This window comes from Lonchura striata, chromosome 17, assembly GCF_046129695.1.
Source record: "Lonchura striata isolate bLonStr1 chromosome 17, bLonStr1.mat, whole genome shotgun sequence".
In the NCBI taxonomy this organism is placed as follows: Eukaryota; Metazoa; Chordata; class Aves; order Passeriformes; family Estrildidae; genus Lonchura; species Lonchura striata.
Window position 1 is genome coordinate 1,379,015 of NC_134619.1, and position 14,377 is coordinate 1,393,391.

Here is a 14,377-nt window from a genome sequence, read left to right on the forward strand (position 1 = left end):
CAGAACTGGAGACCCACAAGTGTCTGATGAAGACCCAGCACTGGGAGGTATCTGACCACAAAGGGAATCAGTGTCTGCTCCACCAGCCAGGCCTCTGGCCCCGTGGCTGTGGAGTCTCCTGGAACCCAGATTTTACCAAAGAACCGAGGCTGAGCTGCTCATAATGACAGATGCTGAGCCCAGGGAGGTTTAACTGTCACAGTAATTTCACCATTGACCCCCATACTTATGAAGTGGTTCCCCTTCTTTTAGTCACTCTCACTCTTTCCAAAGAAACTTAGAAACCACCTAAATAAACCAGCACCCATCCACTGCAAATGTCACAGGAGTCATTCATGTGTCTCACTATTTGTCCTACATTTGACTCCATTCATTCACGGCTGATGAAGTCATTCATCATTAAGAAAGCAAACCAAACCAGACCAAACCACACCACAATTTGGGAATCTTTGACTAGACTGCCCTGGCACAGGGAACGATTGCAAACTCACACTTTTCTAATTTACTGCTGCTTCTGCCCTGGCCCAAGTTACTCCTTGCAGAGAGTCAGGGCAAGTCACTGCTGAGAAAGGACCACGCTGCTGGCACTGTGCAGGGACATCACCCCAGGGTCTGTGCAGGGTCTCAGGTTCCTGCAGAGCTCAGAGTGTGGTGCACAGCCAGCCCTTCCCAATGCCCACGGCCCCTTCTGACCTGTACTTCCACTCCTGACAATCACCCACGTGGAAAAATCCCCCCTCAGGTGGAAGCCTAGCACTCCAACATCCACAGGCAGAAGTCAACAATCCTTTTCTCACTACATCGAAATTGTGATCTCACTCTAAAGAAGTAGTGTTTGTTCAGCTGAAGGCAGAGGTTTGTTTAGATTTTGGAGTACAAAGTTTCCAAAATGAAAATCCACAAAAGGACATGGCTTGATTAAAACGGGAACTGTGTGGATGAAGAGAAGGTGTAAGAAGATGAGGAGTGTCAGCCTTGTTTGTCACTGGGTCACTAAGAGCTGCTCCTGGGGAAGCTGTGTGATCCTCAGTTTGACTCCAGCTAACAGTAGCTGAAGATTTAACTCTTTTATACCTAACACTGGTTAAATCCAACTCAAGACAAGTTTTCAGTCACTTGCAGACCATTAGTCATGCAAATTTGTTGAGATCAGAGTTTTAATTCCAAACAGACTGCAGCATCCCTTGGAGATGTGCACACAAACTGGAAGATGTGGACGCTCACAAAATTGGGAATCCTTGGATTTCAGGTTTTTGTGCAGACCCCTCTTAGAGCGAGGAGTCATCTGTGAAATTCCCAGCTGGATGTATGCCCAGAGCTCTGTGCTTGCAAAGCTGAAGCATGGGGACTCAGAGTGATGATTCAGACACGACTGCATTGTTTATACACTTTAGGTTTCTTCTTGGTAAACACAGAAAAAGTTGTATTACAGAGTGAGAGTGAGAAACCAGCACCTGCCTGAAAAGCCAAAGGAGCAGCTAAAGTGCTGAAGGGAGTTTTATGGTCTCCAAGTATTTGTTCCTCCCTGACTCTCCCTCTGGCACAGCCAGGGATGTGCTGCTTGCTTTTCACGTCAGAGGAGCTGCAGTCACCTATTAGGTCATGCAGCACCTCCCACAGCCAGTGCAGGATTGTCTTGCACATTTGCTTTAAAAATGCCCCTAAGCACTCACTGCACCCAAATGTGAGCACAGAAGTCTCTTGGAACTGGTGAGGAAACGGCAATAAAGTGGTTGGGCAGTGCAAGGCCATACCAGCTTCTGCTGGGCAGAAAAGCAGCTCTCACTGCTCTGAGTTCTCACAAGAAAACTAACTGGGATGGGAAACTCAGATGATTCATCCTCATTTTCTTAATTTAAAAATGGCCAGAGACTTATCAATAAATACTGATTGAAATTATTATCATATTGCTATATGTATAGTTAATTAAAAATAAATATTTACATTATTATTTATAACAAACTATGAAAAACAGGTGGGAAAAAATGGATTTTAAGCTAATCAATTCTAGGCCTCCATTCTTGTGAGACAAGAGGTCTATACAGACAAGAAGTCCCCCACCAACTATCCCTGGCAGGAGGTGACCTGAGCTGAGAAATTCTGCTTGGGAGAGTAATGTTGAGAATCCAGGCATTTTTCTACAGCAGAAAACTTTATAACTGCCTTTCAGTTTGCACCACTAAAAGATTGTAGATCTTTAAGACGGCTATTCTTGCCAAGCATTTTATTTCACAACAGTTAAAAAAATGTGCAGATGTTTCCCAAACTGTTCCGAGCAGCAAGGCTCTGAGCAGCTGCTCCCAACATTTCAAAGTGCAGCTCAAAAAGGACCCGAGTTGCCTTTTCAAGAGCCAGGAGGAGCCGAATCCTCCCAATTATCACATCGAGCTTTAAGGGGAGAAAAGATCTTTTGCCCACCTCTGCACGTTCCTAGCATTAACCCAGTTTGTACCAAGTGAAGCTGTGAGGAGCAGCAGTGCCAAACCCAGGCATTCAGGGCTCATGAGTCAGGCCTCCAGCAATCATGAGACTGGTTTTTAAATCATGCAATCAACCTCCCGCCCCAAAGTTGCATCAGTGTTGTCTGTCTGAATTGTGAAAGCCCAAACCATCCAGGTTTATATTTTTAACATTTTGGGTTTATTTTGGATTGATCTGAAAAGATCAGTAAGAAAAGTCACCTGCACAGGGACTTTTAAATTGCTATTAATGTTCCAAGAACTGCAATGAAATTGTAAAGAATTAGCAAAAGCCTCGAGCTGCCATGGATGTGAGCTGGTTCACTGATTAATATTCAATTAGATCATGCCCATTCTGAAGATGGATGAGCTAAGAGGATTTTATGATCTAAGCTAAGAGGATGTTATTGGCAAACACCCACCTTGCTGCAGGTACAAGGCCCCCCAGCACAGCCTGCTCCTGTACATGAGCCCAGCTCAGTGCATCACCTGTGCTGGGAGTTACTGGGATTCATTCTGAGGTGGTCAACAGACCAAGCAGGCTGAGCTCTGCAGTTACTGTCACATCAAAACCCCTTCTGTTTCCCCTGATGTTCATATTTATTCTATCAGCTACCCCAGCTGAGCAGGAACAAACCCCCTGCCCGTGCAGAGTCACCCCAGCACAAATCCCTGTGCTGAAGGAGCTGCTGTGTTCCCTGACTCGGCCTGACTCTGCTGGTCCCAGGGTTTGACACCAGCAGAGCTGTGTCTCTACCAGGGTTTTCACTATAATAGCTGTGTTAGCAAAATAAAATTGAAAAAAAAACCCCAACCACCTTAACCAGCACAGCTCTGTGGTGAGCTGCCGGAGTGTAACACAAACCCTGCTCGAGGTTTTCAGAGAGCACTGCTCTGGTTCAATGCAAAATGGAGAATTCAGCACTAGAATGAGTTAATCCCTTCCTACTTCACACGGTTTTGCTATAAACCATTTTCTAGCTGCACACCTCTCATCACCAAAGTCCCCATTTTTAAAACACTTTTGTCAAAACTGTTACGATTTTGACTGCACTGACAGAATTTCTGTGTGAAGCACCAGAGTCACTCCCAGCTTGCAGAAGATCCCTTTTCCTCACACCCTGCACTGCTCACACAAGTTTTGCTCAGCGTCCAGACTCATCCCCAAGAACTGAGAATGTCTCTGGCAGGCTGGCCCCAGTGCCAGTGACCTGCCAGCCACTGCTCAGTGCTGGAAAGCAGCTCCAGCTCCCTGACAGACACTCCTGGAGGGACTGAGCCTGTGAAAGGCAGAGAGAGGAGACACGAGCTCTGCCAGCCCCTCCCTCCAGTGCAGCACCATTTAACCACCCGCAGCACAGCCCTGCTCCAGCTCCTGCACACCTGGGGGGACCTGGAAGTCTGGGATTCCCCAGGAAAGCCACACTTTTACCACTGACTTCTTGCCCCAGCTGGAGCCAAATCCCTCAAAAGCTTTGATCCCACTTCACCCCTCTGTGAGAGCTGGGGACAAGCCTGTCTGCCTCCTTCTGCAGCAGAATAACTTTAATTCATTACCATTTCCCTGCACTGGAGTGAAAAATGTTATTGTTATTACCCCTTTAAATTGAAAGTGGATTGAAGGAATAAAAGTAAATGTATGGTCTATTTTGGCAGATGCCTCCCAACAGATGGGTGTCTATGGTCTCCTTTGTAAGAGCTGTCTGCTGCCTGTGATTCAGACTGTCTAAAGAATGCCATGAGCTAGGACTAAATGGACAGCAAGTCTGGGAAAGGACTTTATTGTGGTTTAGAAGCTTTCAATTCCCAACTGCACGAACAAGTCCTTTTTTTCAAGTAACTCTTTGCCACTATTTCAAAACTATCATTGAAATGTGCCTGATGGCTCCCAAAAGCTGAGTGCTTTCAGCTGATACCAGCCAGCCTCCAACGGGGGACGTGCCTTCCACCTCAGGTCCCAGAACTGGGGTCTATTGACCAGGTGCCCACGGAGGAGGCAGCAGTGCCCACGTGCCCCTCGTGCAGCCCTGGGCTCCCAATGGGCTCTGCATGTTCCTGTGCTCCTCCACAGGAAACGCTTTGTGACACAACTGCCCGTGGGCACTGACTGCACCAATTAAAGATTCCTGAGCTCCAGAACAAAGGGGTGCCAGTGGAACGATGGTTTTAATCACTCGATTCATTTTCTTCCTTCCTCCACTGCTGATTTGGGATGTATGGGTTTTTCTTTTTCTCGCTTTGTTTTGGTTTGCATGCTTTGGGGCTGCTGGGGAAAGGGCAGTCTTCAAATGGGGCTGGATTTGTCTCAACTTTTAAACACCGAATTGTTGCTAGAGGTGAAGAAGAAGAAGATCAGATGAAGCCTGCTATAACAATACAAATACTTCATATTCAGGTATACAAGTGTAGGGTTTTTTCTGAGAATCTGTGTGTGCTGCTAACACAAATTAATTAATGCCTAACTGTACAAGAGGGAAGGATAAGGTACTTTTTAATAATGGTAAGCTGAAGCACAGGGAAGTTAAATACTTTTCTGAAAGACCAAGCTCAGACTGAACCCAGACCTTCCTCCTAACAGAGCAATCTTTCTACTTCCTGCCAGCAGACTTTGGGGTTTTGGGAGCAGAACGATGGCTTTTTCTCTTTTTACATTGCCTCTAGAAAAGCAAGGCATAGGACAGGGGCATGGAGATCCTAACACAAACCCACAAGAGCAGTGATCCAAAAATAAAGCTGCAGTGTACCGAGGGAGTGCTGCAAGGTCCCAGCAGAGAACAGAAAATCTGTAATAATGTGAGTCAGAGCTTCAGGAATGAGCCTGATGAATACAGAGATTTGCTAGAGTGTTTGAGCAAAATGTTTTGGAGAACATACAGGCTTAACTCTTAGTCAAACTCTGCCTGAGCAGAAGTGACCACACCTTCTATGAGAAGGAGTTCTAATTAAAAACAGAGCATGGCTTTTTTAGATGCAAATAGCTGCTCGAAACTGAACCCCAGCCCGTCTGTAGGATTCAAATTCACCCCTGTCTAAAATGCCAGGAAACAAGAACAGTCCCCTCTGCCTTGTCCTGCTACTTAACTCTGTGTGTGGACACGAGATGCAAACAACTCCAAACCGACCCAAATTGTGTCCCTGGGGCCAGCATCCTCTGTGCTGCCTGTGCACGGGCTCAAGCCAGGTTCAGGAGAAAAGCAACTGCCCTCCAGCCCCCTGGCACTGCCAGTGCAGCTCAGTGCTCAGAGGGGCTCCCTCTGGAACCCCCGGCTGGCAGGAGCTGCCTGTGCCAGCCCTGAGCCACGGGCAGGGCTGGCAGGGTGCTCAGGATGTGCCAGCACCCAGCCACAGCCCCCAGGACGGGCTGGCAGCAGCACTCTGGGCTCTGACAGGGTGTCCTGGGGGCACTCCCTGCCCAAGGAGAACAGAGCTGGCCAGAAAAGAAGAGAAAGCTTCCTGCTGGAGGTGAAGGGAAGAAGGGATGTGGATTTCATGTCTCCCTGCCCAAGGAGAACAGAGCTGGCCAGAAGAGAAAAGAAAGCTTCCTGCTGGAGGTGAAGGGAAGAAGGGATGTGGACTTCATGCCACGGTGCATGGGCACAGGCTGAGGGTTTTCTCACTGTTCAATGGAAGAACACAGGAAGGAAATGCAGGGATGTAACACCCTGAGTGCTGCTGGATGAGTAAAACTGCACAAGGCAGCACGCAGCTTGGCATGGAGGTGATCTGGAGTGCTGGGTGATGTGAGGACCACGCTGCACATCCTGCACAGCCGCTTTCTAAAGAAATATCTGAGGCCTGAAGTTTTCTGCGAAATACCTGAGCTCACTATAAACCATCTCTGCTGATCAGCAGCCTGATAAACCACGACACAGCCTAAACCTCGCTCCTCTCCTCCTCAGGGGAGATCACTGTGCACCAAAAATAATTTAGAGCTGCTGTATCCAGCAGAGACTTCGGAGTGTCAGATGTGGTTAGACAGTTACTATTTGAACAATGACAATCATTTTTCTTTGCAAAGTTCAGCCTGACAGCTGAACTGAAAAGATCTCAATCTAAGGCAGGCAGGCTGGTAACACTCAAGCTACACAAGCATGAGTGCACAGCCATGGTCTGTGCATGGAATTGAGCCCCATGTCTGTGTCCCAGCTGGGGAGCTGCACAGGAGCTGCACAGGAGCTGCACAGGAGCCCAGTGGTCTGCAGGAGGAGCACAGTCGGTGCCCCAGCCCTGCTCACCCCCTCGCCCCTGCCCCACCAGGGCCTGCAGACAGTGCTGCCAAGAACTACATTCTGAGCTGGCTTTGTGCTGTAAAGAGTTAATCTCAGTGCTCTGAGGGCGCTGGAGGAACTACATTTTGTTTGTCAACATATTTATGCGATTGTTTGGGTAACTTTTACCTTCGTGGGCGGTTTGGTTATGAATAATATTAAGATGAGGCCTCGGCTGAAAGGAGCTTATCACTCTGTCACCCCATGGCTTTCACTTGCAGATGCTGATCTCTCGAGGCTGATCCCTGCCCGCCAGCACTGGCCTGGGCACCTGATGTATCCTCAAGGGTCTCCTACACTCAGGGACACTCCTGACACTCTCCTCACCCCAAAGTCATTCCAGCAGTAATGCATCTCTGAGCAGAGGTGTGTAACACAGGTTTCCCTGGCCATGATTCATGAACAGTCCCCTCCTCTGGGGATTCCTCCCCGTATTTGCTATCAGAAAGTTACAGATACACAAATTTCACAGAGAAACATGGAGGAGTAGGTGTGTGAAGGCAATGTGTGGCAATGCTGGACTTGCATCAGTCCCTGATGGGTGCATATCCAAATCCACCCTCTCTGACTGGTAGTGGAGCCTTCCTTCCTGTGAGCCTGGTTTGTCCTTCTGGCTGCGAGGGGAAGGCTGGGAAGCTGCAGAGGCACCCCAGGCTGGGCTGGGCACCTCCTCCCCGGGCACAGGGGCCAGTGTCTCCTTCCAGAAAGCAAGTGGCAGCTCTGCACATCTGCAGCAGGGCCAGAAACCTGCTACAGCTCTGCTGAAACCATCACCAAGGGGCTGGGGAGGGCACCAGCTGGGCACCAAGCTCTCCTGGCACACAGCAAAACCCATCAGCAGATGGTAAATACTTGCCATCACCTGCCTTTGGCTCCAGGCTGGTTTGGCTGCACCCAACCTTGAGAGCCCGCAGGCCTGGGATCCTCCTTTTCAAGGCAGGTTAAATGTGCTGAGTTCCTGTGTTTGTGCCCTGTGGAGCACTGAGGGCTCTGAGCAAAGCCAAGCCACAGTCTCAGGAAGGACAAATAACATCTTTTTACAGCAGGGAGGAGAAGAAGACAATGAGGGGTGCTGCCAGCAGGGACTCCAGGGAGCTGAGAGAGGCAATGACAAGGGTGTCACTTTGGGATGCTCTGCCCCGGTCACTGCCAGGACAGCCCCAGCACTCTCAGCGTGCCCACTCTGAGAGGCACCAGCTCCAGGAATGAGGAACTGCCATGCCCAGGTCACTGCACAAGTTGTGGCAAAGCTCAGAATAGAAGCAAAGCCCAGAACACCAAGGCTGTGGGTCAGCCATGAAGGCAGCGGGCAAGGGCTGGTGAGAGGAGGCCACGAGAGCGAAGGGACGAAAGCTGGATGTCAGCAGAACTCTGGAGAAAGGAGAACAAGGCAGGGGGAGGAGGAAGATGGGGGAAGGGAGGAAGAGCAAAGGGAAGTGAGAGGCACCAGCAGTGATTGCCCAAGAGCCCAGCAGCAGCAGCAGCAGCAGCAGCTGGCTCATGCCAAGGCTGCCTGGGCCAGCAGCAGCTCCGTGTCTGCCCGTGAAAATCACTGCAGGACCTCACAGCTCACTTCATCTCACAAGAGCTTTCTGGATAAAAGGGATTTAAGGGCAAAGCCTCCATAATCCTTTAGGTTTGCTTTCTTTTAATACTATAAAGCACAAACCCAAACTTTCTAGTCAGGAAAAACATGGCTTTTGTTATGTTCTGAGTCACTTTTCCCCAGCAGCAAACAATGTGGCTTTTCAATTCAAGTCCTGAACGTTTCAGAATGAAAACGCTTTGCAAAGCCCTAAAGTAAATCACAATTCTCTAAGTCACACTTCCAGCTGATATCAGATCACTGAGGTCAGTAAAGAGGCTGCACTTGGCCCATCCTGCCTGGCCTGACATGGGTGGCACGACTGATAAAGCAATCTCTAACTGCAATCAAGTCAAGATGATTCAAGGAGAAGCCTGGATTTCATTCTGAGCTGCTGCTCTCCTGCCTGGTGGCTCCCTCAGCAGGGAGGCTGAGTGCATTCCTGGAGAGCTGTGCTGCACTTGGGTGTCACTGGCCTGGTTCAAAACCAGGAAAATTAACTTATGTGGACTACAGCTTGACTTTGAAGACAGAATCTTGAAGTAAAAGCTTTCTCTTTTACTTTCTTTTACAAGGTGTTTACCAAGTATTTTTAAAAACATGGAAGAATCTCTCAGCTTCCCTAAATAACAGTGTTCAGTTCTCCTGTCAGAAAGATTCTCTTGCTTTGTTATCATGCCCAATTCTCTGAATGAAAAGTGGATCTCCCAAGTTAAATTTACCACTGAATCTCCTGCCCAGAGAAGGGAACCAGTAAAAACTCTCCAGATTTTACTGCAATGGCACCAAAGCTGCATCGACCACTCTGCAAACACAGCTAAGAGAGGAAACCATCCAAACTCTGCCCACAAAGCCAGCAGCGAAGGCTGCACACCACACAGAGCACTCAGGACCCAAGCTGAGGAGAGCAGAACTTTCACAGGCACAATTTCACAAGTGCAGGTAAGGGCAGGAGCAATCCCAAACTGCTGGGTGCTTGGAGCACATCCTGGTGCACACCCAGGAGATGGAGCCTGCCACTGCCTGCACGGAGAGGAGAGCAGAGCTCCCATTTGTGACAATCTGCACTTCCTGCACAGGAACATCCTGCATTTGCAGCAATATTTCCAGCAGCCTCGCTCTGCTCCCACTAAAATCAGTGTTGGGTTTGCTGCTGCTCTCTGTGATTGCAGTGTCCAGCTGCACCATTAATTTTGCATTGATTTCCTCCTGCCTGAAACATGCTTTAATAAAAGAACCAATCCACCAGACTGCCAATAGCTGCCTACCTAAGAATAAGCAGGATATGTTCAAAGAAAGCTTTACTCTAAGTTGTGTTCATTCCTAAAGGCTAAATCAGCTGACTCACCACAAAAGAACAGCACTGTTTAACTTATCAATGTCCCACTGTTCATCTAGAACATCTGCAATGGTTTTGCCTGCAGCACTACCCCATTCATTACAGGCCTTGATAGATTGCTCAATGGGCTTTTTTTTGGTACAAAATGTACAAGAGCATTTTACAAAGTGGACTTTGCCCTGATACGAAGAAATATAATAAAATAATTAAGAAGTGCGTGTCATTTCAGATCTGCCATTTCCCAAGCTGGTGATGGAACCTTCGGCAAAGGGAGACAAAATGGGACCAGCTCAACGTGGCAGCCGAGCCCGTGGCACGGAGCAAGCAGAGGGGTCCTGGGGCTGAGCGGCCAAAGCGCTTTGCCACCAGCCAAAAACGCACCTCAGGAATTCCCAAATCCAGCCTGACACAGCAGATGTCCCCCCCACCAAAGGGGACCGCGCCGAGGAACACTGACAGCTCCAACCTCACCCTCCCTCCAGCCAAGCCGCCCTGAGCGGGGCACAGCGCTCACCATCATCCAGGTAGGCCTGGTCCAGGTTCTGCTCCTGCTTGATGGTCACTCCAGCCGGCAGCACGTCCTTCTGCTCGCTGCTCTTGCTCGCCCGCTGGCCCGGGGCCGCCTGCTGCTGGATGACGCCGGGGTAGGAGCCGGGGCTGAGCCTCTGCGCCGGGCTGGCTGGGGGCTGCCCGCCTCGGGCCGCGCCGGCGGGGAAATTCTCACAGCACATGATGTGCTGGAACTCCTGGTGGCCACCGCACCTCAGCTGCTGGCTGGTGGGCGAGTAGTGGATGACGGGAGCGGGCTGCTGCTGCTGCTGCTGCTGCTGCGGCGGCTGGCCCGGCGATGGCTGCAGCACGGCCACGCTCTGGGCCGGGGACGCGGCGTGCACCAGCACGGAGCGCTGGGCATCCGCCACGGCCGTGGCCACCAGGCCGGGCTGCTGGTAGCCCAGCTGGCTGGGGCTCAGGCTCTTGCTCCTTTGGTAAACCACGGCCGGGCTGTGCTGCTGGTACCGCGAGTCGGGAGAGGAGAGGCCCGAGCGCAGCTGCTGGCAAGGAGCCATGGTGGCCACCAGGCAGGAAGGGGACTCGGTGGCCATTGTGTGCTGTGAATAGTAAGGCTGTGTTACTGTCCCCAGAGCACTGTGCACTGCACTGCAGATTAGGGCTGGATCATAGTCATCAATGGGCTCTGTTTTGATGGATGGTACTAGAATAAAGCATGCAAAGGACGTTATTCGTAACGAGCTGAGGAGAAACAGAGAGGTTTTCCTTGAAGCAATAAGAGATTTAAGCCTTTTACAAGATTTGCGTGCGTAAATTCATATGTCACAAGCACCGAGTTTAATAAATCACCCACGTGCAACACGACAAAGATTCTTCGAAGCACTCTGTGCTAAGAGATTCTTGAAAAATCTTTAATGTACTAGTGAACCACTAATTGCTAACATTGAAAAATTCAACACTTCAGCCCCTGTTTCAATTCATTTAAGGGCCATTCAGGAACACAGACAAAATAAGAAGTCATAGACAGGTGTTTCGTGCAATACTTCCATCTCAAAGGAGACTGAATCAATAGAAATCCCAGGACATAAACAATTCTCCATCTTTCTGCCAAACATTTAACAAGTGACCAAAGGCAGAGCTGAACTATTTTAGAGTTTTGTCTCTGCTGTACAAAGTTTCCCCGGTGCTGAGAGCTGAAGACCTGTCTGACACCATCATTTAAAAGACCATGATTTAGTAAGGGTTGTATGAATCCTGGTGGGGAAAATGATGGTCCTCTACATTTCCAATGATTTTTTTGTCACATATTCCCCAAAACTCACTACAGAAACACCACACAATGGTCATGCAAAATTCCTGTCTGGAAGTAAAGATTCCTTCTCCTAAGTGGTCTATTTTAGGGATTGTATTTAGATAGAAGTGTGCTTCTCAATACTGTTCAGCACAATTTAGCAACTGTACAAACCCTTCACATTGGTGATATCCTATCGAGTTCACAAATTCATGGAGAGGACCAGAGATTTTCAGGCTGGTGTAGAGCAAAATAAAGAGTCTGAACTAATGTTTGCCTTTCCTTAGAGACAAGTCAAATTAAGACATCATTTGAAGCTTGCATAAAATCTGGTGCTGTTATTTTATACTCGTTGCTTTCCACAAACACAATACTCTGATTTTCTCACAATATTCTCCCCCCAGCCAAAGCTGAGAAATTCTGGGAATCTCATTAGTAATCCTGTTATATTTATTGTGACACGGCTCACCAATCCCCCAGAGGAAGAACATCACAAAAGCATTTCTATTTTTCTCAGCTAGCCTCACTCTGAAGAGTATATACTGCTTGCCTTCCTCCATCCCAAGTCCTTTCCCAGATCTGATGTTTTCTTATTGCTGGACACATCAGAGAAGGCAACACTCGTGGTTTCCTGAGGGTCACACCATGTCCCAGACTGAGCCTGTTCCCACTGAGACTCTTGGCCAACTTCCACCAAGTGAATGGGGCAGCATCAGCCCATTGCCCAAATAACAGATAACTGACACCCCAAACTGATGGAAGTTCCTGACCATCAATCACAGGCATCTTTTAAACCAAGCAGCTGTCGAGTGCTGAATTAAATTAGCAACATCTAGATCCTCAAGGAACAGCAAGAAAACAACAGAGCAGAAAATCAAATCCTGTTCACGAACGTGGATAACAAGTGGCTCTGCCCCTGAGAATTACCTGGGTGATAGGTGAAGTGCTGGGGCTGGCTTCTTTTCCTTTTGCCATTGATGACATAGAAATTCACCTTCACGGCTGTGCGGATGTGCTTGTTCCTGTACTCGGGTATTTCCACAAAAAGCATGCTCTGAAATAAATAACACAGGGCACAGGAAGGGATGAGCACCTGGGGCTGGCCAGGGTTTGTGTGCAGCTCCCCTTGCTACGCCTCCACAGCAAGAGGAATCTCCCTACTCACCCCTGTAAAGAAGGGTATGAGGAAAAAGGAGCAGATGGTGAAAGACCAGAAGATTTTTGGTACTGACAAGTTGGTTTCTATGGACTGTATCCCTCCTGCACTTGGTGCTGTCCTGAACTTGGAGAGAGAAGTCTCAGCTACAAATAAAACATGAAATGGTGACAAATGCAGAAGCTCTGCTAATCCCACAGTGCTTGATAAAGGAGCTTGCACTGCAGAATTCCCTCTTTTTGTCGGAATAACTCAATTATTCTGTAGGCTGTTGATTTGTCCTGCTGCCTCCCAGGCAGGCACGGCCCATGGCAGTGCCACTGCTGGCTCCTGAGAGCTCTGCTGCCCAAGCAAGGTCCCAGCAAGCCAGGGGAGCAGAGGGGCTCCTTCCCTCCAAAGAGCACTGGAAACCCTGCAGGACAGAGCTGGATTTGGAGCCAGCAGCCAGGGCTGGCACAGGAGGCAGCAGCCTGCAGAGCCTGGGCTGGCACAGGACAGAACCCAGTAATCCTGGGGGGTTACTGCTGCAGGAATCGCTGCAGCACAGGCACTGCTGCAGCATTTGCCACTTGCTCATCGTGGCATTGCTGCTCTCTCTGCTCCTGGGGTGCCCCTGGAAGCTCCCCTTGAGCACAAGTTGTGCACAGCAGCTGCAGGAGAGGACACCCAGTGGTCCATACTTACGGGCTGGCTCTTGTCCTTGTCCACTGTTGCCTCCATTTCCCAGATCTGCTGCCCATCTAGAAGAATATCACAACATTAACCTCATTGTGTTTGTTTTTTTAAAATCATAGACATTAAAAAATAGAGAGACAAATCAAGGGCATTCAGTTAGCAAAGCTCTCAAAATGGACTTTATTTCAAGCACCTTCCCAGTCCTAACCAAAAGCAGCAGCATTTCATTTAAACACATCACTGAACACTTCTCTCGCCAGGAAAGAGCTTACATACATATTAAAATTCAATGTTTATGTAGAAATTAGCCAAGCTGAGGAATGAAATATTTAGCACAGGTGCAACATCTGCTTTTTACCAGGCCTGAGTCCAGCCTGACTGCTGGAGGGCATCAGGAGGTCACCTAAGTTGTGAATGGTCACACTGGGTCAGCAGCTCAGCAAACTTTCTGCTGCTTTTAGCCAGGACCACTTGGATTCCCACAGAATGCCACTGAGAGCCCTAGAGCCGTGGTAAAGCACCAAATATTCACTGTACTCAGTGCAGGAGCACTCCACTGCATGTGGAGAGCCCTGCCCTGAGCCACTGCAAGCTCTGCTGCCCTTAACCACTGCATCCATGCAGCTTGTCTCCACCCTGAGCTACACAAAACTGCATTTAGAGAGGAAAATCAAATTTGATCCCCCTGTATGGAGAACCACCACAGTAACCCTGGTGCTGTAAGAGTGTATCAGCAGTGGCAGGACACTCATTTACAGAATGGGTGCTTCCTCTGGTTACAAGTATTCCTTAAATATAGAAACATTTTTTGCAGTGCTTTCCTTTTTTTTTTTTATCTTTACCTCTTTGATTTTCACATTCCATTGAGCTTTTTAGCCAAGCAATTTGCAGCAGGAAAGTACTGATGGGGGAGGGAAAATTGCTTCATACCTTTCTGAAAGCTTGCTTTTAAGCTGGCCAAGGGACAGATATCCCAAGGACCTGATGGACTGGGAATGCTGCAGCCAGGAGCTGCTGTCAGCTTTAGGGGGAGCAGCTCTGCCTGCTCTGGGGTTCCCCAGACTGGGCAGGATGAGGGGGGAGATCTCCTAAAC

General features: G+C 49.0%; 1 protein-coding gene across 1 annotated transcript in view; it reads right to left on the reverse strand.

The window, feature by feature from the left end:
* Window positions 1-14,377, reverse strand: part of NFATC2 (nuclear factor of activated T cells 2) — a 77,831-nt gene that overhangs the window by 21,736 nt on the left and 41,718 nt on the right. Inside the window, exons 7-9 of the mRNA XM_077786977.1 lie at window positions 13,293-13,348; window positions 12,380-12,506; window positions 10,166-10,864 (exon numbers count right to left, since the gene is read on the reverse strand). Of these exons, the coding sequence (XP_077643103.1) occupies window positions 10,166-10,864; window positions 12,380-12,506; window positions 13,293-13,348 (882 nt within the window). The remainder of the gene's footprint in view (window positions 1-10,165; window positions 10,865-12,379; window positions 12,507-13,292; window positions 13,349-14,377) is intronic.